The sequence below is a fragment of the Pseudonaja textilis genome, chromosome 2, assembly GCF_049901715.1.
Source record: "Pseudonaja textilis isolate UNSWEBS1 chromosome 2, rPseTex1.2, whole genome shotgun sequence".
Taxonomy (NCBI): Eukaryota; Metazoa; Chordata; class Lepidosauria; order Squamata; family Elapidae; genus Pseudonaja; species Pseudonaja textilis.
This window is the reverse complement of record NC_141991.1, coordinates 53,020,359-53,047,356: the sequence shown is the minus strand read 5'-3', so window position 1 is coordinate 53,047,356 and position 26,998 is coordinate 53,020,359. Positions and strand designations below refer to the sequence as shown.

Sequence of the window (26,998 nt, the reverse complement as noted above, 5' to 3'; positions counted from 1 at the left end):
TGGTTTTAATTTAGTCAGATTAGTAATGCATTTCAAAACAAATTGCAAAACTAAGGTGGAACATTTAGAAACTTAGTTGAATTTGAAAAGCTTGTAAGACCAAATTCAGAACACTGAGCAAATTGTTATGGAAATGTGACTCAAAAATTAAACATGTCAAAGATTGTATAATTAAATGGATTTATAAACTAAGCATGACAATTAATATGTAACAATGAGAAATACTCATGAAAGATAAATATTATTTACTTTGAATATTACAAATATCTATGAAGATTCTCAGTCATCCAGGTTATGGTTGTCTCAAAGCTGCTTTTTCAATATGAATATTACACTTTTTTATAATAGAGATCTTGGATAAGATAGAAATTTGCTGTTAATTATTTATTCTGATGACTCTTATTAAACTGTTTGCTTCTGTTAATTACTAAATATGGATTCCATATTAACAATGGTTTTTAAGTGCTTCGTTGATAGAAAAACGTATTTATATGCAGCATTAATCCAATGTAACCTTGAAAGTTATTCCATTTGATGTTGCTTGTAAATCTTTTCCATTTTTTTTCTTTTTTCTTGATGGTGCTTTCAAGTTAAAGAATATAAATAAAATAAAATAGGATAATGATAAAAGACATCTTGAGATATATAAACTGCCCAGAGTTACCCTATGTTAAGATGGGTGGCCAATAAATTTTATATAAAAAAGTAAATAATAAATAAACAAGCAAACACACAAATGAATAAGTAAATAATAAAAAAAATTGAGCCTCACCCCAAAAAAACTTTGATTGGCTGACCAAATCTTACACCATTCTTGAGACAAATCTATGGAAAGTACCTTTGGCAGCTGCATTATTTTGTGATGATGATGAGGCTCTCCGTTGCGTAAGGAAAACTCCTGGGGCCATGGGCTGAGGGCCTCTGTTCATTTGGGCCACCCCAAGCGTGCTGGCACCAGCTGTGTACTCATGGTCTGCTAAACTACTGCTATGGCATTCCAGCCGAGGTTCAGGAGAGCTGCCTTCCTGAGGGATTTTATTGGCATTGTTGGGAGATAATTTCTTTTTGGTATTCTTTTTCTTCTTGCCCTTTTGCTCCTCCTTTCACATGATGAGAGAAGGGGAAGAGAGAGAAAATAACAATCATTAGCTTTCAAAAGTGATAAATAGTCATTAAGGAAAGTGTCCTGATGTAGGAAAAGAGTGGACAGAGCTGAGAGTCAGAGTTAAACTAATCATTAGCCTAGAGTCATTACATTCCCAGAAACTATCTAAGTCCAACCCCTCTTGAATTCCATTGAGCCTTATCGGACACTAATTTAATACTGAACTTTAGTTGACTATATTCTTGTGTATAGGCTTAAGCAATAAATCTTCTGAACTGCAAAGTAAAATATGGCCCCTATTCTTCATACCTGACACCTACACAAACAGTGTATTCAAGAAAAGTGACAAGCATTGGAGAAAATGTAGACCAAGAGGCATAACTGATATACAAAGAGCTGATTTTCTAATCTCACACCAAATTATTTGTCAATAATTCAATTTTCCAGAACTATTCATGGGTGTTGATCATAAAATATTCCTCTTGATATTTGCCTGTTTTGTAAGTTTTCCCATGACTTGTGTGTAAGTATTTTAAGGTTGTTGAAAACATATTAACGATTAGAGCTGTTTTATACTTTTTAGAAATCGTGTGTTTTCTCTGTGATACACTGATAAAATATTAAGAAATGAAATGCGCTATTTAGCTTTTAGATGTCTGAATATTATCAAATATCTTGCTAAATAGCCGTTACACCTTAAAAAAACAAACCAAAATCAGAAAGCTATGGACTTCATTGAGAAGTGATGTGAAATAATAATATCACCCCCAAAAGTGCAGAATGGGTTTCTGAAAGGACACCACCTTTACTGTCCATAAATCCTTAATTCAGATCAATTGATACAACTTCAAAAACTGATTCAGCAGAAAAAAACCAAGATAGTCCAGTTGCCTTTTGGAAAAAAATTACCCTTGAGACTAAGATTTGCAGAAATCCAAAGCTTACTTTGTTTTACTTTTCTGCCCTATAAATATTCTTTTAATAGTCCATTAGAACCTATTGTGTTGTGGTGGGGTTGGCATGTTTACCTGAACTGGGCTGAAGACAACTCAAAAGGACACTTCTAGAATGGCCACCTGGACAGTAAGTGTGAGCTGCCTCATTGGAGAAGCAGTGAGTAGAGTACAGAGAAAAGGAGGACCAAATGGCAACAGAGGCAGAGTGATAAAGGGAGCAGCAGCTCAGGAGCTGCCTTCAGGTATCTACATTATCCTTTAGAAGGTGAAATCAGTTTCAATTCCAAAAAGTCCTTCCATTTGAACATGGCATTCCAAGCACAGTCCTCAAAAAGATTTAGAAAGGCAACACTCAGCATTGGCTGGCTTTCCATATAATTCTGAGGATTGTAGAATAGAATAATTATTTAGACCAAAAGCAGCCCCCCCCCCTTTGATAAATCTTCTCATTGGTAATTTGTTCACGGAAAACAATGTTCCATTAAACATTTCCCCAAAGCAACATTTTGGGAAAGCGATGGTAGGGCCCTATTTGAAAAGCTCACCTGCTGAGATAATTTGGCAGCAGCTGCTGCGAGTCCAGTTTCAATAGAAGCAACTCTTGTACCTTCTCGGACTGGTCTGTCCTGCCGTGGTACTGATGGACCAACTCTTGCTGCAGAAGGAAAATTAAATAGTAAAGGTAGCAGGTAATGGAATGCATATACAATCTATATATGACAGGACCATAATTATTTCAGGCACTGCAAAGAAACAAATACGAGCCCTGTAATATAAAAAATAAAGCCTGAACTCTGATGCGCAGTGGTTAGAATGCAGTATTGCAGGCTAACTCTGTCCATAATCTGCAGTTCAATTTTGATGGGGTTCAAGGTTGACTCGGCCTTCTATCCTTCTGAGGTGGTAAAACGAGAAGCCAGATTGTTGGGGAAAGTAGGCTGATTCCGTAAACAGCCCATAGAGCTCTGTAAAGCACTGTGAGGCAATATATATAAGCAGGGGTGGGATCCAACCGGCATAACAACTGGTTTGGGGACCACGTACATGCGCGTCAAACACGTGCTGCACGCATGTGTGCGCTACCGGCTCTGGCAAGCATGTACCTTCTCCAGCTGACAAACAGCACTTAGCTGTGCCACGCAAAGCATCTGAGGAAGAAAACGCAGCCACTAAAGGACAGCCTAGAGCCCAGGAGGGCGGGAGGGCCTAACAGCAGACCAAAACTCATCCCAGTGAACCGGTTCGGTGTCAGCTGTTCTTCGGAGTACCAGTTCTATAGAACTGAACCAAACCAGCAGGATCCCATCCCTGTGTATAAGTCTAAGTGCTAGTGCTATTCCTATAAATGTATAGGCTAGACTCCCATACACCGTTAAAGCTAGATTAAGTTAACATATTTCTATGATCATATTATTAACTTCTTGTAATTAAAGCAAACTTTACCATAATTCCCACAGTTCTCCCCCCAACCCAAATCCCCCGCCCAACCCAACTTCCCAACCCACCCTAACACATACACCACTCCCCCTGGGACAGGGATCTAAGTACATTTTTGTTCATCAGTGTTTCAAAGTATTTTGGAACATTTGGCACCAAAACTTCTCAGATTATCAAAAAAAAAAAAAAGAAGAAGAAGAAGTAAAAGCAGTGCCACTATATGATTAGTGCATATAATTTGTTTGAGAAGATCTTAATTAGATCCAGAAAACTTTATAAAAATTCTTCAAGATTCTGATCTCCAAAGTCCAATTCTTAAAATAATCATGATGTGCAGTTCTCTCTATCTTTGTCTTTTGTAATATTAAAAGGTAATAAAGAAAACAAACTGGATACTAACAGGACAGGACAAGCTATTCAGAGCAAGATATTTTCCATATTAAAGTTTATTTAATTGCAATTCAATGTATACCATGTACACATATCACTGAAATATGTGATATGTATCACGAGTTTTTGTCCTGTATGAGTTTGCATTTAAAACATCAAAAATATTACCTGTGGGGCTGTATGGTGCATCATCGGAACTTTTCCTCTTTTTTGATCGAGATTTAAACACTGGATTATCTTCATCTGATTCAAGGGAGGGATAAACTATGAAAAAGAAATAAAAATAAGAGTCTGGTACAGCATTAAAAAATTAGAGCCACCCTATCATGCTTGTTGAAAATGGACCAATGTCTCAATCCCATAAAACAATTTGGCTGCATAACTGATTTCGGCTTTTTCATGCTATGAACCAGAAGAGCCACAGATTTAGCTACTGACAGAGTGAAGCTTTTTCCTGCCTCTTCTATGTTTTGCAGCTGGCTGGTCTCCTAAGTTGGGAAAATAGTGGAATAAGGCTATTCAGATAATAACTCAGGATGAGACAAAGTTCAGTAGGAAGGAGATAGAGAGCAATGTGATTTATGTTCTGACACTTTTTCAAAAATATTTTTGCTGAATTTTTAAAACATTAAACTGTCATTTATAAGCCGTTATTCATGGTCACCGATATGTAAGTGGACCACAATACTACATGTTTAAAAAGAAAAACAAACAAAAGGACCATTTTCCATTACAAGGATAAAACAAAACTTTAATTCTATAGCACATTTGCCCTGATACATGTGCATATGGAGAGAGGGGGGAGGGGGGAGAGAGGGAGGAAGGAGAGGGAGAGAGTTAAGGAGGGAGAGGGAGGGAGGGAAAGGGAGGAGGGGAGGAGGGAGGGAGAGGAAGGGAAGGAGAGAGACAGAGAAAGAGATTCCTCAATTTAGAATTTAGGGCTATGATTGGGACTGGATAATTTGGCTTCCCCATTGATTTTGCTTGTCAGAAACTGGATGAAAAGGTCATAAATGGTGGTCATGTGACCCTGGGATGCTGGAACCATCATAAATGTGAGCTGGTTGCCAAGCATCTGATCATGATCAAGTGACCATCAGGACATTGAGACAATTGTAAGTGCAAGGATTGGTCATAAGTCACTTTCTTCAGATGCATTGGAACTTCAAATGATCCCTAAACAAATGAAGTTTAAGATTTCCTATGTGTGTATAGGCATGTGTATATGTATGTGTATTTTTTGGCAGTCTTTGCCTTGTTTAAGAACTATCTGAAGTTACAGTGTAAAAGGGGGAAAAAACCCTTGGCAACCAGTCCTTGTATTATGATCATCACAGTGCCCCATGGTCATGTGATTGCCATTTGGGTACTTGTCAACCTATGTCCATGTATGACCATGTTGATCACTTGAGGGTTTTCCAACCAGTTGGTGACAAGCAGGATTAATGGACAAGGTGGACTTTAAATACAAGTCAGAGAAATGTGATGTTTCATTTTACAAATGTAGTAGTTCATTTAATGACCAAATAAGAAGTCTCTCATGGTCATGTGGTTTTCCTACTTTGCAACTGAGGCACTTAGCAACAGAATTTGCTGGTTTCAATTGTGGTTGCTAAGTGAGGCCTACATGCGTGTGCTGTGTGTGCTGCTTTCTCTACAACAATGCTCCCTAATAATCCATTTTTACTTTGTAGGGACATTTCTCTTTTCCATTCAGTATTTCCCAGTTTCTAGTCTAAATTGCATTAAAGTTTGAAGTAAATCCAAGTTAACCAAATAACATATCCAAAATGGAGACCTTATTTTTATTTCTTCTGTTAGGCCAATAATGTTTATGCAGCAGAAGTAATTGCATCAGTTTAACCACTGAATGAAAATGTGCTGACCAGATGTGGCACTAATGGAATCTTGGAGGACTAACCATCTTACAACAAAGCAAACCTATTAAGTGGTAGCGTAAATACATAATTAACAAGAATGTTGATCTCCCCAGAACAAACCTCTCTTCTTTCAGGATGTCACATTTAGAGCGTGTCTCTACATTACACTTTTGCCGAGTTTTAAAGTTAATTTAACTTGAGTGATATGTCTTCAGGTAATGTAACTTTAACATCTGTTTATGCTTTGTCAAATCTGTATAATGAAGAGTCACGTTTTCATTTAATTTCAGAGAATTTCAATATGTATATATTCAGCACATCAGATACAGTGCTAAAAGCAGAGAGAAATTACATCTTTTTAAAGAGTTGTACAAAGGACAGCTATTTTAATGCAATGTTGTGCATGTCCCTAATATCTATATATTTATTAGAAACTAAATAATTCTGTCTGTCTATTTGCTTCTTTCTCTTTCTCTCTCTCTCTTTCTCCCTTCTCCCCCGTCTCCCCCCCTTCCATCTCTTTTATATACATTCAAAGTTTGTTACTTTTTTAGTTTATTTTCTGCTGCCTTTGAGTCATCTTGACTCCTGGTGATTGCCTCAATTAGTCTCTACAGTTTTCTTGACAATATTTTGAGAGGTGACTTGCTATGACCTTCTTCCTAAGACTGAGAGAGAATGACTAGCCCAAAGTCACCCTACTATCCTTCATATCTCAAAGGAGGCTAAAATTCACAGTGTCCCATTTTCTAGACTGGTGTCTTAATCATTACACCAAACTGGTTCTCCTTATACAGGTAAAGATAAAGGTTTCCCCTGTCCATCCATTTCCAATTCTTTGGGGTGGTGCTCATCTCTGTGGGTTAACTGAGGCAGCCAGCACTGTCTGAAGATGTTTCCGTGATCATGTAGCCAGCATGACTATAAGCTGAGGCACATATTGTTTACCTTTCCACCAAATTGCTACCTATTTATCTACTTGTATTTGCATGTTTTTGAACTAATAAGTGGGCAGGAGGTGGGGCAAGTAACGGGAGCTCAGCCTGTTGTGTGATGTTTGGTCTTGAACTTTCCAGCTGACAAGCTCAGGGTCCCTAAGCACTGAGCCATCATGCCCCACCTTTTACTATTTCCATTCCATTAAAATGCAGTTATCTATCTTTGATGAACTCTAATAAGAGCTTTGAATCACTCAATCATTAATTTTAAACTTTCCCCTTTTCTCTCCCCCCCGCCCCCCGAACTGGATTGGCATGCTGCAACATGAGCTGCTTTTAAAATTTATAGAATATGATACAAAATGGACTGGAAACCAAAAGATAAGTATTAATTGATAGGATGATGAAGAGTAACACTGTGTGTGTGTGTGTGTGTGTGTGTGTGTGTGTGTCTGTCTGTCTACGCATTTCTAGATTTTATGGGATTTTATGACTAAAAAGGGCAGTAACTTTCTTGAATAAAAACTTGGGAAAATCAACTTTATTTTGCATAGCTAAACTAAAGTGATGGTTCTGAACTTACAGATTCCCAATTCTTGGAATTTGCTTTAATCAACATAAAAGGAAAGTTTGTATGGCAAGGCATCAGAAATTATTCTTACACATAGGAATATAAGCAAAAATCATTTCAATTTTCACCCAATGTTGTAACAGTGTACAACAGATGAAGTCCTGGGTCCAACAGCCTTTACTATACTATCCAAGTGAGCAAGCTATACAGAATAATTCTGTACAATTTTGCTACCAAATTAAGGCAGAAGATAAGCATTGGAATTCTTAATCTGATATCATGCTGATCTTACTTACTTACAACTTGGAGCTGATATTCAGTTTCCTTCAATCAGCTCATGTATCATGAGCCTCAACACTCTTCCAAGCATAAGTTTTTGCTAGCCTTACTTTGAAAATCTCTCAACTGAAAAAATTGTAGCAAACTTTCCCTATGTCACAAAGAGAAAGCATCTAATGTTCACTTTGTATCAGCTGTGCAGGTCAGACCACCAGCAAACATTTGGGCCTCTGCTTCAGGAACTTTGATAAAGAAACAGGGTGCTATTCTTTTCAGCTTCAGAAGAGCTATCCTTGGACATTTCACTGCCTTTCTATGATTACTATCCAGGAGAGAACTTTAGGATTTTCATACCATAATCAGAATCTTTAAAACAGGCATCTAAGTGGTCCTGGTCTTCATCGTAATCTTCAATATCAATGCTGTTTTTTGCAGTCTTTTTCAACAACCGTTTGCCTGCATTTTTGCTATGGCTGCTTCCAGATTTTTTGGAATTGGTGGCAGAGATGGAATTATTCTTAGCTTGATGGGTGCCCCATGAAGGCTGTAGGCAAGAGTCTGAAGACTGGAGATTTGCCATTGATAACATTCCTTGGATAGCTTCCTGTGTGCTGGGTGATGCAGGTGGTTGACTAAAAGAGAAGGAAGAGAGAAAAGAGAAACCTTTCAAATGAAAGCAAGTATAGGAATTATAGAATATATACATATACATATACATATATATACATATACATATACATATACATATACATATACATATACATATACATATATATATATATATATATATATATATATATATATATATATATATATATATATATATATTCCTTAAGTTTTAATGGGTACTTACATGTATGGTATTCGGCTTTGTTCGGGTATTTTCCAACGTCGAATACCAGATAGATAGATAGATAGATAGATAGATAGATAGATAGATAGATAGATAGATAGATAGATAGATAGACGAACACAATACAGAAGCCTCATGATGGCAGATGAGATTCTGTCGAAATGTTGCTACAACTTTAAAAGCACAACTACAATGACAGGGGAAAATACCCAAACAAAGCTGAATACCATACATGTAAGTACCCGCAAAAACTTAAGAAAACATACATACATACATACATACATACATACATACATACATACATACATATTGCATCTATGTCATTCATTGTAATATGTGTGGCTTTTTTCCACAAACAGGTCAACCACACATGGGCTGGATATAGGATCAAATTGGACATTGTGGGGAGAAACATACAGAAAACAGCAAACCAGCAGAAGGGGATTTCAGAGACTCATTTGAAACACAAGAGTCCTTTCACCTCCCATCTGGAGTTGTAATAATTTAAACATTTCCTTCTTCTAGGAGAAGATAGAATTGTTCCCTGTTGTTCTGCTGAAAGAAACAGTTTTATCAATTGACTATTTTAATTGGATCCATCCATTATATTTAAACAAAAGACCAAGGGGCAATTGTCATGAAAATTCTAGAATGGATGTTGTGATGTTACACTACATTGCTAAATTAGGAATTGTTGATGGTTCCTTTCAATTGATTCAAATGCTATTGTATTTTTTTTCTTACAAGGTAAATTGTTAAAAGGGATAAAATAGGTGACAAACAATTCCACCGAGAAGCACATATTTCTCTCCTTCTAATCTCTCTTGGTTTGGTTGGCTGTAATTGTTGTTTTGCTTATTTTTCAACAACAATGGGCTCCATCAATTTATTCTAACCAAGCACGGGAAAGCATAAAAAAATTATCTAAATATTTCCAATTATTTTTTTAAAGGAGAAACACTGTAAGGAAATTTGCATGTAATGTTTGAAAACAAAACTAGGCAAAAAGTGAAAAGTCCAAGAAAAATATCCTCTAGAACTGCCTGGGACATGATCAGATCTGCAACACAGAATCTATAGATCACTGCAGATGACAGTATAATTCTAGATTTCACTGGGATAACTTGTTTACAGTTCCACACCGCAATGATGCTCATTCCACAGTGATCTGCATGAGTGCAGGAAACACTTTCTCTGAGTTCATTATAAGAACCATCTACAAAATATGCAACTTGATAAGAAACTTGATAAGCCTGAAATGTTTTAAAGCAACGTTCCTTGGACTGACAAAACCATAACTGATTTGGCTACAATTGCACAAGAGATACATTTGGCGGGGAAAAATGGTGGAAGAAAATGCTTTGGTATTCTGTGACAGCTATTGCTATAGAAAATGCTGGGGGAGTGGAATTCAACTAAATACCAGCATATCCTAGAAGCTAATGTCCCACGTGAGTGAAGGAACTGAAGTTGACAACAAGCTGGCTATTTCAGCAAGAAGGCAAATCAAAAAACTGTATATATCCAAATTGACCATGAAGTATTGACAGGAAAGAAAAATAAATATTTCACACTGGCCTACACAGCCTCAGAATATTATTAAAAATTGTGGGGGTGGAATTTCAATGCACATAGGAGGTCTATTTCTGAACTGCAAGACCTTTGCAGGAAGAAAATTCAAAAGGCTCAACTGGCTAAAACAATATTGTGAAGTTACTATTTCCACCAAAGGTGGTGCAAATTACTGACTGAAAGCAAGCTTTGCACCTGCCGTGATAATTGATTATTTTGAATACATAAACAGCATGCAAACACATTTGCGGAAAGATATGTTGCTGAGCTTTGTATCATGCTAATGTATCAGCAGCCATGCAACTGTATTTATAAGTCAATTTTCTTGTGAGGAGTCCTGAAGAAACGAAAACAGAAATGGTAGCTCTTTTTAGTAGTACAGGATATGGGTGAGCACTTGCTTCCCCTCATTAAGAAAATGAGTTCAAAAGAGAGACTTGTGAAAAGAGAGCCAATACATCAACCTATTCTAAAATATGTTAGACGCTGGAAAAACACCCCTATGATGTTCAGCAAGTTATGTTTGGATCATTTTTGGATGGAGTTGGTGTTTTAAGAAATTTGTCCCTTTTGTAGTGCTATGCCAAAAATTAGCAAACCTGATTTTATTACTATCATCAACTCCAGAAGCATTTAAGACATTGTTTTCTCCAAGAGTTCTCTTAAAACCTTGAATCCTGAATCAAATGTAAATGGACCATCAACAGTTGCCTGCCAAAGGGAAAATTAGGGGGAACTGCCTAGAGGAAGGTAAGTGTTAGCAAATATATTGTGGGATCTGATCAAAACCAGTGGCTGGGCAGGCAGAGGGAAAACAAGTTCTTCACAAACTCTTAAAGTGACAGAGCATTCAAGCACGAACTCAAATGGAAAAGGCTCCTAAAAGACTGTGTTTTTTTAAACTGAATTGCCTGTCACTTTGCCTTGGGCTTAAAGCAAAAACCTATTCGTGAACAATTTCCTTAATATCAATAAGATCTGTGCAAGAAATGTTTACATTGGATTGCGCCCAATGTGTTTTTCATTAAGGATATTTGCATGTTAGTAATTCTGGATCTGCTCAAAGTAAAATATAAATCAGGAAACAATTATTAAACCCTGGAAAATCATATCCCCTTTTTGTACTTGTAGTGATTATTAGCATATATTTTTCTTTAATGAGAGCAAATACCAAGGCGACTGTTCTTTTTCCATACGTAGTGAATGGCTGGTGCAGAATACTACACATCATTAAGATTGGTTCTCTGGTTGAATATAATAATAGCATAATCATACATCTCCTTGTTCTTTTTAAAACGTATATATGTTAAGTCTTCATTGTCAACATTTGAATGAATCTTTTTTTCAACAAAAGGTAAGGAACAACACTTTTGAGCAATTTGTTCTATTTATAACATGGTTCCCAGGCTTATCCACCTTCTGCCCCTTCTCCTTTTAATTCTTATGTTTATCAGGGAAAGGCTATGTTGATCCTTTAATGGTTTTGTATATAATGCTGCTGTACTATGCTGTACTAATTAGTTAGTACTAACTGAATTTAAAAAGGTATCTAGAGAGGAGAATAAAAATGCAGGTTGTGCAGTAAAAAATACTTATATCCAATTTTATGTGTTATGTGTCAAAACTATGATTAGTTTTGTCATTCCACCAGTTTTGTTTTGAATAATCAAACTTTAACTGTTCAGTTCATGCCTCATAAGTATTTTTAAAAAATTCTATGTGTAATTACAAAAAACATTTCTCTATGAAGATAATATAATTATAATATAAATTCCAATGTATTACGAATAATAATTATTTCTCTAAAAGTGAAGTATAAAAGATAATTCCAGTTCTTTTATCCAGACACAGTCTGTTTGTTTTTCCATTTCTGCTCTTTTAAGAATCCACTTAATTCAGAATAATTCGGAAAGGCAACATGGTTGTGATAAAAAGTATTAGAAACCTTACTGAGGGAAAAATTGGTGAACCATTATTCTCTACCTTCATATATTATTTCTACAGCACAGGTCCAAAAATTGTGCCTGTTTGGAGATTCTCCAAATACAATTCCAATTTGCGAAGAAAACTTGCTTTCGACAGAGAGATCTAGCATCTCCTAGCTATGAATCTGGTATCAATACCTGCATCTGTCAGCTTTGGAAGCCATATTGAGACCAGATGCTCCCACGCTGCCACATTTTGAGCCTGGGAAAATGGGAGGGGGGATTTCTTGGAGTGTATGTAGTTAGACATAATAACATTCTTTTTCTAATTCAGGGTCATGTTATTTTGCGCATAAGTGAGGGGAAGTCTCAAGTTGGGATGGATGGTGATTGGGGCATGTGATGTGATGATGGGTTCAGGGGATGGATTTGTAGTTTTTATTTATTGCAAGCCCGGAACTTTCAAATTCAGGATTCCCTAGTTGTGCCAGTTTACTATCCAAAATAAAAAGAACTTTTGAGAAGATGCCTGTCTCAGAGTTACTGGGTGGAGTGGAGGTTTTCTGGAATGCTGACAGCATCTTTGTCACATGTTACCTGTGATTTCAGAATGGTAACACTGATATAGATACCTATTTAGATGAATAAATTGCATCTGTTGCAATAATGAATACTGGACAGTCAGATCAATGGCTGTATTAGTATTAGTGTTCTAAATTATTCTAGAACATACATTGTGAGATACTGCAATGCAGCAAAGCTCAGACACCATACGCTTGTGCAATACAAAGGATTGTTCCAACAATGGAAGGTGCATTTTGTCCACAAACTTCTCATGCGTAGATTTAATAACATCTGTCCAGATTTGCCTGACCAACTCCAATTTGATTTAGAAGTGCTTCTTGATGAAGAACAGAATGATTTACACTTTGAGTTTTTCTGGAGTTTCGTTTATTCCTAATTCTTTGTTTGAAGCAAACTTATAATGTTCTACTTTGAAATTAATTGTGAGAAAAATACAGTATGGAGGCTAGCAAAGTGTTTATTTTGTTTAAAAAATGGATTAGTCAAATTAATTGGTCCCAACAAATCAGAGATTATCAATTCAATGGGTTACTAATGATTGCACGTACTATATATCTATCCTAGGGTAACACCCTAGGATAGATAACTTAGATTGGAAAGTGGGGGGAGCTAAGATTTGCATTTGCCTTTGGGTGGGATATTGAGGGTGAATCTCAAAAGATAGACAGAATCAGATGAGCCTCCAAAATTTGATTATATTAATACAACATAAATTGTATCAAATAAATACATATAATTACTCTTGCATATTTAATCATTTTCCCCTACAATTACATTAAATCACTGTAACATCATGGTGACCTTTGACTGGATTCTGAGGACCATAGCTTTTAGGAGTCGTACATGATGGATTGTAAAAAAGAATCTACCAACATTGGTTAAAACTTTCTCTTTTAACCACTAAACTACATTATGTGAAATTTAATTAATAAGGAACTGGTTTTAATTCTTCACTGAAGAATTCAGGTTACTCTGCACAACCTTAAATGGATTAGTGAAATGGAAAGCTTTTGCCTTAATATGTTTACTAATCTTTAAGATGGCACCATATTCTCCATCATTTTTTGATGTAAAGAGTATACACAGACAGAGAAATGCGGTTTAAATGTGAAGAAATAGGTTGTGCATCTTTATTGTAACAGGAAAAGAAGATTTAGATTGCCTGTGGGAATCTTTTCCCTGTGCACCTTTTAGCAATTCCATTTTTAAAAAAAAAAAACAGATTTCTCAATGTTTTTCTCCTGAGCTTTCCAAGCCAACTTTATCTAGTGCATCCTTTCAATGAACCAATAATTAGGAGAATGAGCGAATGAATAATATATATTTTGTTATATAAATTGATTCTTATATTCTCTTAATTAGGTTATTTAAAATGTAAAAGGATTTTTGTTAATATGATGGTAGAACAGCATCTCCCCAAAGATTCAATCCCAACTCGGCTAGACTTTCACAATACACTGAAGACCTGACCTAGGCATTTGAGTCTGTTGTGATTGATATGTTCTTAGTTTATCCTGAAGTGGACTCACCCACATGTGGTAAGTTCTCTGGATTTTAACCTTTATATATACATATTATAAATACATATTACGTAAAGAAAGAGGTTAACCATACTTATCCATACCTGTTGCTGTTGTATTCCAAACCCCCAACTTCTTTGCTTGCCTGCAAAAGATCTAGAATACCAGCTGAACTTGCAGCCTCTTTCTTCGCTTTAGAAGTGCGCCCTGGCTTGACCTCTGTGTCAATGTGAAGAGAATCTTCATCAGAGGAGTCATCACTCTGCAAAAGTCAAAGGAAGAGTATAACTCACAGTCACTGATGCCCTGATCACCTCCAGAGTGGATTACTATAACATGCTTTAGATAGGGCTGATCTTGAAGAGCAGCCAAAAGCTTCAGATGCTAAAGAGTGCGGCTGCAGGATGTAGGGCAGATGTCAAACTCAAGGCAGGATGCTTAAATGCGCCCTGTGGGGCTGGCCTGGAAATAGCAAAGGACTGGCCCGTGGTGCCTCTGGCAGCCAAAATGGGGGGGGGCACACCTTATTTTGGCTAGCAGGGTGCTGTAGGAGGCCGTCAGGCTGAAAACAGGGCACAAGGAGGCTGCGTGAGGCCCCCACGCATCCTGTTTTGGCCAGCAAGGTGCTGCAGGAGGTGTCTATCCCGTCTCCCCCACCAGCAGGGCCTTGGAGGAGAACTACAGTGCTGATCCGGCCCTCAAAGAAATCCAGTTTGACACCCCTGGTGTAGGGCATATCAAAATTTTCCATTTCCAAACATTTGGGGTACTCAAAAGTTGCGACATGCCTTGGGGATTGTAAAGATATTTTGGTTACTTTAATATAATTTAGATGTACTTGGTAAGTAACTACATAAATATCATAACCTTTTAACATTTTGTTTGTTTCACTTGAGCTCCCAGTGTGGTGCATGTCACACTTCTGTCCTTGAGCTATGTGGGCTGCCAGTCTGCTTCTGGATGCAATTCAACCTGCTGGTTTTGACCTTTAAAACTGTACATAGTATGGGACCTCATTATTTGAAGGACCACTTCTTCCCAATTATATCTACTGTCTCATTAGATTCAGGAGCTGTGGCAACTGTGGCAAAGGCATGTCTTCTGGATTCATCAGATGGAACTCCTTACTAGATGGGTATACTGTAAGTGCCATCTAGTAAAGAGTTCCATCTGATGAGATGTAGAAGACATATCTTCTCCAGTCGCCTTTGTTATCTGAAGCTTCATCCTACCCACCTCAGCCCCACCATTTTTAGCCTTCCAGAAAGGCTACACATTTTTCCAGTGACTTCTGAGAACACATTGGGGGGGCCTTGGAAATGGTTGCGTTATAAGAGTTGATTAGTGTTCTCCTGGAGCTTTGGTTTTCCTACTTTTTATTTTTATTTGTACTTTAGTATTTTAATAATTGCTATATTGTTTTGGTTATTGCTATGGTTGTGCATTACCCAAAATCATGTTTTGTGAGATGGGCAACTGTATAAACCTACTAAATAAATAAATAAATAAATAATAATGCATACATACATACATCTATACTATACTATACTATACTATACTATACTATACTATACTAATTGGATTCAGCGGTTATTTGACAGATGTTAGAAAAATGATGTTGCATAATAAACACTACTTTTAATAATCTAGAAAGACAGATTCTAATTCAGGGATCTTCAAACTTGACAGCTTTAAGACTTGTGGACTTCAACTCCCAGAATTCCTCCTCTAGTCATGTTAGCTCAGGAATTCTGGGAGTTGAAGTCCACAAATCTTAAAGTTGCCAAGTTTGGAGATCTCTATTCTAAATGATTCTATTGGATTCTGCTGATGTATTAAGAAGACAATTATTGTTTGCTTCTATATCCTCAAATCCAGTTCCTGAAGATTCTCCAACTCACAGAATTATTAATTATTATTATTAAGGAGCAAAGAGTTGGTTGCACCAGAGGGGATAAAAAGAAATCTCCTATGTTAATTGAAGGCCACTAGAGGAGCACTAGATGCCAGATGTTTCAATAAACCAGTCGAATAACTGATCCAACTAGCATAATATAATTAACAATTGACTTGCAATAGATACCCAGAGTTTCAGCAGAAAACTTCCTCTGCCCTATTTTGAGATGGGTTTTTTTCTGTGTGATGATAAATACATTATTGTGTCAAGGTGTATTTATTCATCACTGGAAAAGACACTTATTGGAATGGATTCTTCCCAGAGCTCTAAATTCCAGAGCACTGAACAACCAATTGAAGAAGATTGCAAGGAATTAAAGAGAAATTGACAGAATTCTCTATAGCATATAGACAGATGTTAAGTTCATCTGAGAAAGAATTGTGCATTACTGTAAGAAGAAAATACTTTTCTTGTCAGTCTATAAAAGTAATAAATATGCAACGTATGTCTATGATTTTGGTAAGTGGCACAAATCCTATTAGGCATGAGAGTAATTACATACTGACAGAATACCTTGTATAATACTGATTCCACTTTTGGCTTCTTCATTGGAGTGTGCGGTGTGGTTTCTTTTTTATCTGATAAAACTAGGAAGAAATTGAAATAGAGTTTTTAGCTTTACTAAATAAAAAAAAACAGCATGTAGGCAATCCATCTCATTTTTAAAATGTATTTCCAATTACTCTGGTAATATTTCATTTCTGCACATGCACTCTTAGCTAAAAGGTCTTCCTGCACATGTACTGAATCATCCCAAAATATAACAAATCTGCAAATAGGTTAAACAAAGCTGGAAAAAAGGAACACTGTCCAAACAATTAGACTCACACCTGCAAGAGTCTGTGACTCGACATTTGCAACTCTAAGGGCCACACAGAGACTTTGCTAGTTACTACTTTGAACGGAAAGTTTTCCTTAGCTCAGTTTGTTTTGTTTTTGCTTTGCTGTGATGAATAGCATAATTTACACAAGAGTAGAAACAGTCTTACATGATAAATCTCTTTTTGTAGTGTTTTTCTTCCTCCTAATTGGAAATTCATCTATCTTCAATTCTCCATCATCTGAGACATATTCATATTCATCCTTCACAGGTTTTGCTTTATCTTCTTTGAAATTTTGCTGTGACCCAAATATACCAGGATTCAACTGAGTTTTCATTCCTTTTGATCTAAGGAAATTAAATCAGGAAGGGCAATACTGAAACAAGTTTTTAAAAAGAAATGTCATCACATTACAGTCATTTTGACCTACAATAAATAACAAATATTTAGAATTCACAAGTGGGTATAGGTAGAGAAACAGTGCACTACATAAATACATTTTCCAATATCACCAGAAAGTAGACAGCAAGATATACAGTATGGTATAAGAGACCAAAATTCCTTTGGTGGATTTTTTAATCAACTAGGTATCTAAATCCACCATCATTACAATCACAATCACCATCAGCAGCAGCAGATCAAACCAGTGCAAAATAAATCATCACTGAAGATTATAGGCTTTAATCTACCACCCTGATTCAGTGCTGACTGATAGAGAGTTTTTCATTTCACAATCTAAGAAGGAGAGACCCGGACCAGCCCAAGGATACCCGGTCAGTTTCTGTGCACAAGGGACAAGTAGAATGTTGATCTCATGGCTCCTAGTCCAGCACATTAACCTCTATGCCACACTTCAAATACATATTACATAGGTACAGTTCAGAAACATATAACCTTTACTAAAAAAAGTGAGATATCACACTCCAACTATGGTGGGGGGAGGGGGGAAGCAGTAGAAATAGGGTAAAATTTATTCTCATGATAAAAAAGATACAATTTTAAGTTCATTATTAAAAATGAGGCATTACTTATTCTGCTTATTTCATTTTCATTCTTCAACTTGTTTGCTAAACTACAAGTTGTAGCTGTTCATGTACATGATTGCAATGTGAAATAAATTCCTGGATTCCTTTGTATACGTGCTGTGTCTGGATCAATGTGGCAAATAACAGTCCATTGCCTTCTGCAGTGGATTTGTTTGGGATAGTGATAACCAGAACAGTAACATGCTATAGAAGTATATGTTCCGCAAATTAGGACAGTGAATTTGCAAAAGTAGATTAAGTCATTGAAGCTCTCTGGCACCGAGTCATCAGCAAATATGCTTAGGAAACAATCATTTGAAATATTATTCTGCACAACTCCCCTTAGAATGGATGAGAATTGTCTAAAGGCACTTCAAGTGGGCACACATAATGGAGGTTCCCAGGCCAATTTGGTGACTTTAAGTTCTAGTCCATCCCTAAACATGGAAGGCCACAAATGATCTTGAGCTAATCACTCTCTGTCAACCCAACCTACTTCACAGGCTGGATGTTGTTGGGAAAATAACAGGAGGAAGGAGTATTCGGTACATTATAAACAGTGGTGGGTTTTCAAATTTTTCCTACTGGTTGTGGAGAGCACCCTTTCTGCTGAGCTAATCAGCGGAGCTAAAAAAACAAGGGAATATAGGAGAGGTAATAGCGGGGGTGGGTGGCCTGGGCCAGCCAGAGGTGGTATTTGCCGGTTCTACGAACTACTCAAAATTTCCACAACCGGTATGCCAGAACCATTCCAAACCGGCTGAATACCACCTCTGATTATAAAGTAACAAAGGTAGCATAAAGGACTAATAAATAAATACTGAGAGAAATCAAGTTGTGGTACCTATTTTCTCCTTGTTTATAGTTTGGCCAATATAATCAGTCTATAACAAAACTATATGTCTTGTTTAAATAGAAGTATCAAAAATATATTACAAAAGAATCAAACAAATAATTATGAATAAAAATTCTATCCCTTTTATGTGGCAGATGGTATTTATCATTCTGCTAAGAGAATCAACTTAAAAATAGTTATCAATGCTTGACCAACATTGGTAGACTAATATTAAGTGGTTTATTTTAAAACTCATCTGATATACAAAGTGTTCATTTGCAAGGAACTGATCAACCTCTATTGATCTTGAAAGTTAGAAAAAAAAAGTACTGTATTAAATTCAAATGCAGCACCATCTGGTTCATAATATAATCATATATAAAAACTCTGAAATAAATAGTTCATATGCATTCTACAGACATACCCATTTATGCAGAAAAATAATAATATGAAAAATGAAAGATGCTATCAACCAAATGTTCTATTATTAATATCTACAAGTACTATTGAATTCAGTCTTTGCCAACTGAGCAGTATCATTAGTATCACTAAAAAGAGATTTTCTTACTTCTGAAGAAAAATCTGAACAAAGGTAGCAAAAATGAGTTCATTTATCTTAGTTGTCAAGACACAGCATGAAATAATTACTTTCAGGTTAGACTGAATGAAATGAAATGTTATTAATGATGGTGATAACATTGATTAAAGCAGCTGCAGATGTTTAAAAATTGAAATGGAGGGTGATGACATGGGATTGTACCAATATGAAAGTACATGTTTATGGTTACATTCATTATGACTTCTATATTCCTTTCTATCCTTTCCCCAAATTATAAATCAAAAGGATGAAAGCACACTGAAGTCAGAAAAAAAGGAAAAGGGATTTATAATGGCTGACCACTCCAGTAGAGTCAAATGATTCAGCAAGAAGAACAGATGGAAGGTCTTCTTAATAGCAAATCAGCATATATAGCATCATGCAATGGCATATGTAGATTTCCAATTAAATTCTTGAAGATGTTCTTGATCCAACATTACTTCTAACCAGGCATTGCTAGGAACATTCCTTTCCCATGTCCTAATGAAGGTTCTTCATTATGTAACGAGGACCCTCTGCTGCAAATGGAAAATCTTTATCCTAACTTTGAATCAGTCATGCCCGACTCAAGATCATGCCAATTTTCTCTTCCCTCCGCCCTCTCTGGGCCTCCTTATTCTTGCCAGTGTGAGAAAAAAAAAATTGGAAACCACCAGGATCTGAAAACTGCACCATCAAGTCTGATGCTGTAAGCTACCAAGACTATGTCAAAGGTTTATCTTTCAGGGATGGACCTGTCATCTATCAACTCTTCAGTTTTCCTCCTATGCTTACAATTTTATCCCAAAATGAAATTCTTATTGACAGTTTTTTTAAGAGTCAGGTTTTAATTAGACTATAGCTCCAGCACTTCTATATCTTCACAGAGATGCATCATTTCTGGATACATCACTCTTCTAATTAAAATCCAAAAGGCCTATAGTTGTTCCTTTGCTTATTTAGTCCTTAATTACATATGCTTTTATGCTGCTTTGGTCATTAGGATTCTTAGTAGCTCATAGTCAACAATAAAGTACGATATAAATAATGCATATTCATAACATAATAGAAATAAATCATATCATTAAATATACCTTGCATTATTAGAACAACAATTCAGCCTATGATCATCATGAAACATAGCACCAAATATCGTCAGAGCAGGCATTATATTGCAGGCGCTTCCCATAAAACCTCAGACTTCCTAATGCTTTTTGAAAGAGTCAGTTCTTCTTTCTCTGATTGAGAGAAATTAGGCCCTTATCTATTGTTTTTTTTTCCCCCATGCTATAGGACTATGGGCAAACAAAGCTTCCTTGCCTTCTCACTTCCTTCTTCCCTCCCTCCTTTTCTCCGTTAATGACCTGACCACTGAATCAACTTGGGCTACTTCTGAAGTCATTTAGATGGCATGAACTCATTTCTGTAGTTCTAGCTCTAGACTCCAATGTTCTGAGAACAAATAGCCCCATGGAATAAAAGTTTGGTCTAGTTCAGAGGTGTCATACTCAAGGCCTGTGGTGGGTTGGATTCAGCCCATGGAGTGCTTAGATCTGGCCCATGAGGTTGCCCTGGAAACAGTGAAGAAATGGCCTGTGATGCTTGTCAGCGAAAACAGAGCCTGGGAAGGCTGCACATGGTCCTCCCAGGCTCTGTTTTTGGCTGTGATGGCCTCCTTCAGCCCTCTGCCAGTGAAAATAGAGCTCAGGAAGGCCTCATCCAGAAACAAAGCTTACGAGGGCTGCATATGGCCTTCCTGAGCTCAGTTTTTGCTTTCAGAAGGTTGCAGGAGGCCATCGCAACCAAAAGCAGAGCTAGGGAGCCTGTTTTCGTTGGCAGAGTACTTGGGCCATCACAGATGCCTCCAACATGAGTGACTTCAAGCAGACCATGCCCACGCAAGCCATGCCCCCCCTGCCCCCCCCCATGTTCAAACACAACCCCCAATAAAATCAGGTTTGATACCCCTGGTCTAGTTGTTAAGGTATTAGCCTAGAAACCAGGAGATTGTGAGTTCTACTCCTGTCAGCTGGGTGACTATGGTCCAATCACTCTCTCAGCCCAACCACTAAGGATTGTTATTGTGGGGAAAATGGGAGAGGGAAAGAATATTAGGTATGTTTGCTGCCTTGACTTACTAATATGGCAAAACAGGCAGGATAAAAATATAACAAATTAATAAAATAACGTTAACAGTGGTACAAATCTACTCTTAAGTCTGGGTCATCATGTTTTCATATAAGAGTTCTTCATTGAGTTAAAGGCAGAAAAAGCAATACTTTATATCCACCCTCCTTTTTCTTCCCTTTCATTCTACTACATCAAACACAAATATGTTTAGACATGTACTTATATCTATGTTTAACTGGGAATAATATAGGATATATATAGTAAGTTATGTGGAAGGCCTGCAAAAATCAGAGCAAGTATTTGTTTTATTAGTCAGTGTTCACCTACCCCAGTATTTTCTTGTTGGAGAAAGAAAAAATAAATTTATTGTCTTTATTTCCTGATAGTGGTGTCTTCTCCAGTTTGTGCTCCTCTTCCATTTTCAGTAATGAATCAGGTTTACTGTTCTGAAAATTAGAGGTCAACCGTTATTATCTCAGCTGCGAGACTATTTGTTGCTGCATAGAATCAATGGAATATAAATAGCGCAGTGTACATCCCACCTTTCCTCCCATAAGAACTGTTCTGAGTCATATAATCTGTTACAAAGTGAAAATACATATGTTGACTTAATTGGTAGTAGGGCTGCTGAGGAAAACCCTAAATAGTTCAGTAACACAGCAACAAGGGTACTGAAATGGTTCTCATGGTTGGCTGCTTAAAACAATAATGTGCCTTGGAGCCTTAAAACTGCCATGGAGTTTTAACTGCAGACTAAAACATTGAGTTCAATTTTATGTGACAAAACTAAGAGGAAAGCAGAAGGAAATTGGGGGTGATAGAAAACAATTACCATTCTGTTGCTTATGTATGTAAGGGCACGAGATATTGGTTAAAAACATGTGCTGTATCTTAAATTTCCAGCAACCAAATCCAATGGGCCATGACATTTCACAGATATGTGCAATTGCATCATTATGGAATAGCCCACATCTTACTTTGTATGGACATGAAAATGTGAATCAGGCTTCAGTGAGATTTATGATGAGACAGGACAGCGGCAGAATGGAATTGCACGCTAGCTCTGTGCTTCTGAATGCTGTGTTGATGAAAACTACTTCCTAAATTGTGAAATGAATGTGCATCTATAAGATCAATTAAAAATACATTGGTGTGATACAAATAGAACTGTACATTTGTCAAATGATTGTACTAATTGCACAATAAGCTGAATTCTGAGATCTCTTGTGAGAATAGAAGTATTTCAATCTACAAAATGAAATTCAATGTACAATATTGCTGAAAGAAGAGAGTAAGGATGCATTGTTCACATTTTCCTGGCTCATTGCAGAATCCTATTCAAATATCCTCTTCACTACTACATTGGTATTTCAAAATTATTTGGAGAAAGAATATCAGCAAAAAATGCTTCTTTTTCCTTGTCTTCACAGAAGAGTCTCATAAGTAGAACTATGTTAAATATATATTATTGCAAATATTGCTAATAATTATTGTTTCTCATACATACACATATATGATTCTTAATTTCAAATAATTTCTTGGGCTAATTTATTTCATTGTTAATGATTTAATCAATTATCTTTTTATATACTGTGTTTCATATGCTGTAATAATTGCAAACTGTCTTTAAATATTGTTTGTTAACAAATGGGCAGCATATATGTAAACAATTAAATAAATAGTAGTTGAATCTGGGAAAAAATGCTTTTTGCAATTGTTTTTGGCAATGCATTCCTACTCCAAAATGAACAAAAATGATCAGTCAACAAGTGAAATAATTTTCTAGTACTGAACTGAAACTGCAAAAAATTCCTTTTTTTTCCTGTAACCTCCACCCCCCAAAAAAAACTGAAACAAAAAACAAATTAACTTTCTGGTATTTTTTCAGAAAAGAAGAGGTTAAAAGTGTTAATGATATACAGGAAATCTTGCCCTCACTTTCAATTAGTTTCGTGATAACCATTTCTAAATACTCAAAAAAGAAAATAAAAAAGAGCTAGATGTTTAAAAATGTTCAATCAAAAAAAAAAATCTTTAAAAAGCAGTTTGTTGAAGAAAAAAAAATGTCAGAAGAAATTTCAGAGAACATTTATCCAATAGGTATCCCTAATGAGCACTAGGCATAAGTATGGTCCTTACTAAAATGTTTATTGAAGCCCAAGATATGAGATGCTATACCTTATATTTCCATTTTGCTTCAGTTTTGGATTTATTCTGCTCCCGAACCTCAAACTTTTCCACTTCATTTTGTTTATCAGTGGGTTCTTTATTAGGGGTGTTCAAAGCATTCTTGGCAACCTAGTTAAAAGTAATAAAGAAATTGGCAGATAATTTTAGATAAAAAGACAAAAAAACATGCCTCTCTCCTACTAATTCCCATATGTTAATTTGACTAGTATGAATTTTCAAAATAATAGGAGCTAAGCTTTGTCTAGAAATAATATAACACTGAAAGTTAAAACATCAAAGGTCATCAAACAAAAAAATGTTTTTCTTTATTTTAAAAGCACTACAAGGTACAGATAATAAGGAAAACGGGTTAATCTGCTAATCTAATATACTCTTTGGCATATTATGAACCAATTCTCACAACTTGTGCAATCCATAGCAATCTCCAATAAGTGGACTAATCAAAAACAAAACTTCATTACTTTATTAAGTCCTAGAAATTCTTAATGAAGTAATGAAGTTCTGTCCACATGCTGGGAATCTCTATGGATTGTACAAGTTGTGAGAATCAGTTCAAGTTCTTCATACTGCCAGTGATAAAGGTACTACAACCGTCCATCTTAGTCCCCACTCTAGTGTGATCATCCACTGATTTATACTCTTAAACAAACCAACAAACTAGTAAAAAGCACAGATAGAAAACTTTCACTGTCACCATATCTAATTTCATGAAGGGAACTCATACAAAGCCAGGGCAGCTGGAAGTCAAGGGCATGGACTGAGCAAGGTATATCAATTTTGGAAATTATGTTTATAAATTATGCTTGGGTATCAAAAAATTGGAAGCTCACCTATTACCATGAGCTAAAGAGGAAAGCAACAACCAAGAGGTCTCTGGCTGCAAATTATTACTGAACATTAATTCTGCTCACCTTTCCCTTCTTTGGTGTTTCAATCTTCGTTAGGGCCTCTTTTGTGTGGGCCTCAAGAAGATCTAAATTTGGAATGGCAGGTGGAGGCGGTTCTTTAACTTTTTTGCCTTTTTTCTTCCCTTCCCCCTTTACTTTTGGGGTTTTGGGGGGCTTGGGGGGCTTTGGTGGCTTGGGAGGTTTAGGTGGCTTGGGAGGTTTAGATAACTTGGTGGGTTTCGGTGCTTTTATTGCTTTGGGAGTCTTTTTCTTAGGGACTTTTTCAGCCGGTGGTGGAAGAGGAGGAGGTGGTGGTGGAGGTGGCGATGGTGGTGGAGGAGGTGGAGGAGGCGTTCGTGGTGGAGGTGACGGTATTTCTTCTTTCTCCACAGGAGTAATTTCCTCAACATTCACATTAACACCCACTTCAGGTTTGCTGATTTTCAAAGCATTCTTCAGGGAAAGAGAACATGAGCATATTGTCAGATCAACTTTCATATTTCTGTTGCTACAAAATAGCTAAATTTCAACATTATTTTCAGAATTTTCCCAAAGATTTATAAAGATTGTTCTACTGAAGATTGACAGAGCAGGCCAGAGTTGCTTCATAGTTTCATCATATCTTGCTCCACTTATGACAACTATAGAAAACTGAGGATATAATTCATTCTATGGTTACACTCCTATAGTTTATTCCTAAATTTCATGATGGGACTGAGAATATTGAACCCAAATGGTACAATTCATTGAAACACAATTTATACCACTTACTATTTATCTTTGTAATTTGCAAAAGGTTTTTATTGTGTTACATGTAATATTGCAATAAAGCAATGCCAGTTTGGTATGTTTTTTCAGAAAAATGTCCCTTATACACCAACATAAAATGTTATATACTTTGGTTCTGAGCATTAATGTGGCAGGTTACCTTTATTTCTTTGTATGTGTTGTATAATTTCTACAGACTCTATAGAAAAAGAGTCACTCAATAAATAGGTGGGCAGCATATAATTTAATGTAAGTAAATAAATCTGAAAAAGCCTCACTTAGTCAGCCTTACACTATAAAAATGTTTTTGTTAAGAAAACATCACCACCAATATTTGATAACAATAAAATATAATCATTTTAAATATAGAGTTGTTAAATTGTTTTTTTCTATTATTCATTTGTTTTTTTTAAAAATCCTAGTTTCTCCAAATTTTCTTTTTTATTAAAACAATAGAAATAAAAAAAAAAGAAATGAAAATAGCCTCTTATCTAAAACACTAATCAGTTTTAAAGGAATGCATTTCAAATTAATTTGAAAGAAATGCAAGAGAGAATTTTATTTTGCTGTCAAGGTAGAATGATCAGTAAAAGACCAATATAAATCAGACAATTTTATTGAGATCGTGGCTACTGTCCTTTACAGTAAAAGGTGCATCTCAAAGCTTCATGAAGAGCTGCAAAGATGACAAAGCAAAGTTGCAAAGATGACAAAGCAACTCTACTTCACTCTGGAGTTCCCATACCTCTTGACAAAACTCTCCTATTTCATAATTTACTGTTTGTTGCCCTATCAAGTTGCCAAACTAAGTACAAACTCAGCGTGAAAAATAAATTTACGTGTTGCTTTTATGTGCAGATAAAAGAAGTGTCTAATAGAAGTTATATATGGATAACCTCATGACTCATGACTGTTATGGAGCCTTCCGTAAGGATGCTGTAGCAACCATAACTTTGACACCAGGCTGTAAGTAGCTTTTGGAGGACCCACTATAACTATGAACCATCTCTAAGTGATCAATCAGTCATAAGTCAAGAACTACCTGTAAAGATAGTTAAAGCAAACTGTAACGGAATAACCTTGCTACATTTAAATACATACATCATTGATATATAGCCTAAAATAAATACTTTTTTCCACATTAAACTACAAGCCATAGCTGTTGTAATTAAAGGAGAAGGAGCTTGACTGATCATGCAGACATGACAATAACTTTTTCTGGTATTTTATGAGAAAATGCACAAAGTATTTTATTCAATAAAGTATTCTTACTTCGCTTAATCTTATTTCTTTGGCAAGGTCCTTAATTAGTTGTGCTGGCTTAAAATGTTCTGGGAGTTCATCTTCATGGTCCACTAAAGCCTTGAGTTGAATAAAACGAAATACAGAAAGTTAAAAAAATTGTCAAGAAACTTAATAACATTATGCTATTTAAAATCATGCAGCATTAACTTTATGGAGCATTCAAATGAGACAAAATTTAGTAGTTTAGAATTATGAAAGGACATTTTTGCATTCACAGCAAGAGCCTACATATGGAAAGGGTCCAGAGCCACTTATGGAAAGAAAGTGTCATTTTTTAAAAATCTGTTTCCTTCCCAACCCAAATCCTTTATGTGACCTCCCACTTTCCTGCACTTCATTCTGCCATGGTCCCCTCTTAGAATTTCAAGTGCATTTCCCAGCCATTCATTTCAGTGCTATGACACAAGTACATCTGCATGGCAGTACAAATCTGGATGTAAAACTGTTCTGCTCTTACAGAAAGAAAATTCTAGAAAGTTGTTCACGGTCTCT

The 26,998-nt window shown here is 36.2% G+C and overlaps 1 protein-coding gene across 2 annotated transcripts in view; it reads right to left on the bottom strand.

Moving 5' to 3' along the window:
- Positions 1–26,998, bottom strand: part of PHF2 (PHD finger protein 2) — a 151,049-nt gene that overhangs the window by 6,387 nt on the left and 117,664 nt on the right. The window contains exons 11-21 of one of the 2 annotated variants that reach the window (XM_087923896.1): positions 26,474–26,563; positions 24,458–24,886; positions 23,535–23,654; positions 21,684–21,802; positions 16,958–17,136; positions 16,482–16,555; positions 14,116–14,273; positions 7,911–8,188; positions 4,057–4,152; positions 2,607–2,716; positions 773–1,100 (exon numbers count right to left, since the gene is read on the bottom strand). In XM_087923896.1, the coding sequence (XP_087780022.1) occupies positions 804–1,100; positions 2,607–2,716; positions 4,057–4,152; positions 7,911–8,188; positions 14,116–14,273; positions 16,482–16,555; positions 16,958–17,136; positions 21,684–21,802; positions 23,535–23,654; positions 24,458–24,886; positions 26,474–26,563 (1,950 nt within the window). In that variant the 3' untranslated portion in view covers positions 773–803. The remainder of the gene's footprint in view (positions 1–772; positions 1,101–2,606; positions 2,717–4,056; positions 4,153–7,910; positions 8,189–14,115; positions 14,274–16,481; positions 16,556–16,957; positions 17,137–21,683; positions 21,803–23,534; positions 23,655–24,457; positions 24,887–26,473; positions 26,564–26,998) is intronic. The other variant, XM_026724035.2, reaches the window with a different exon arrangement.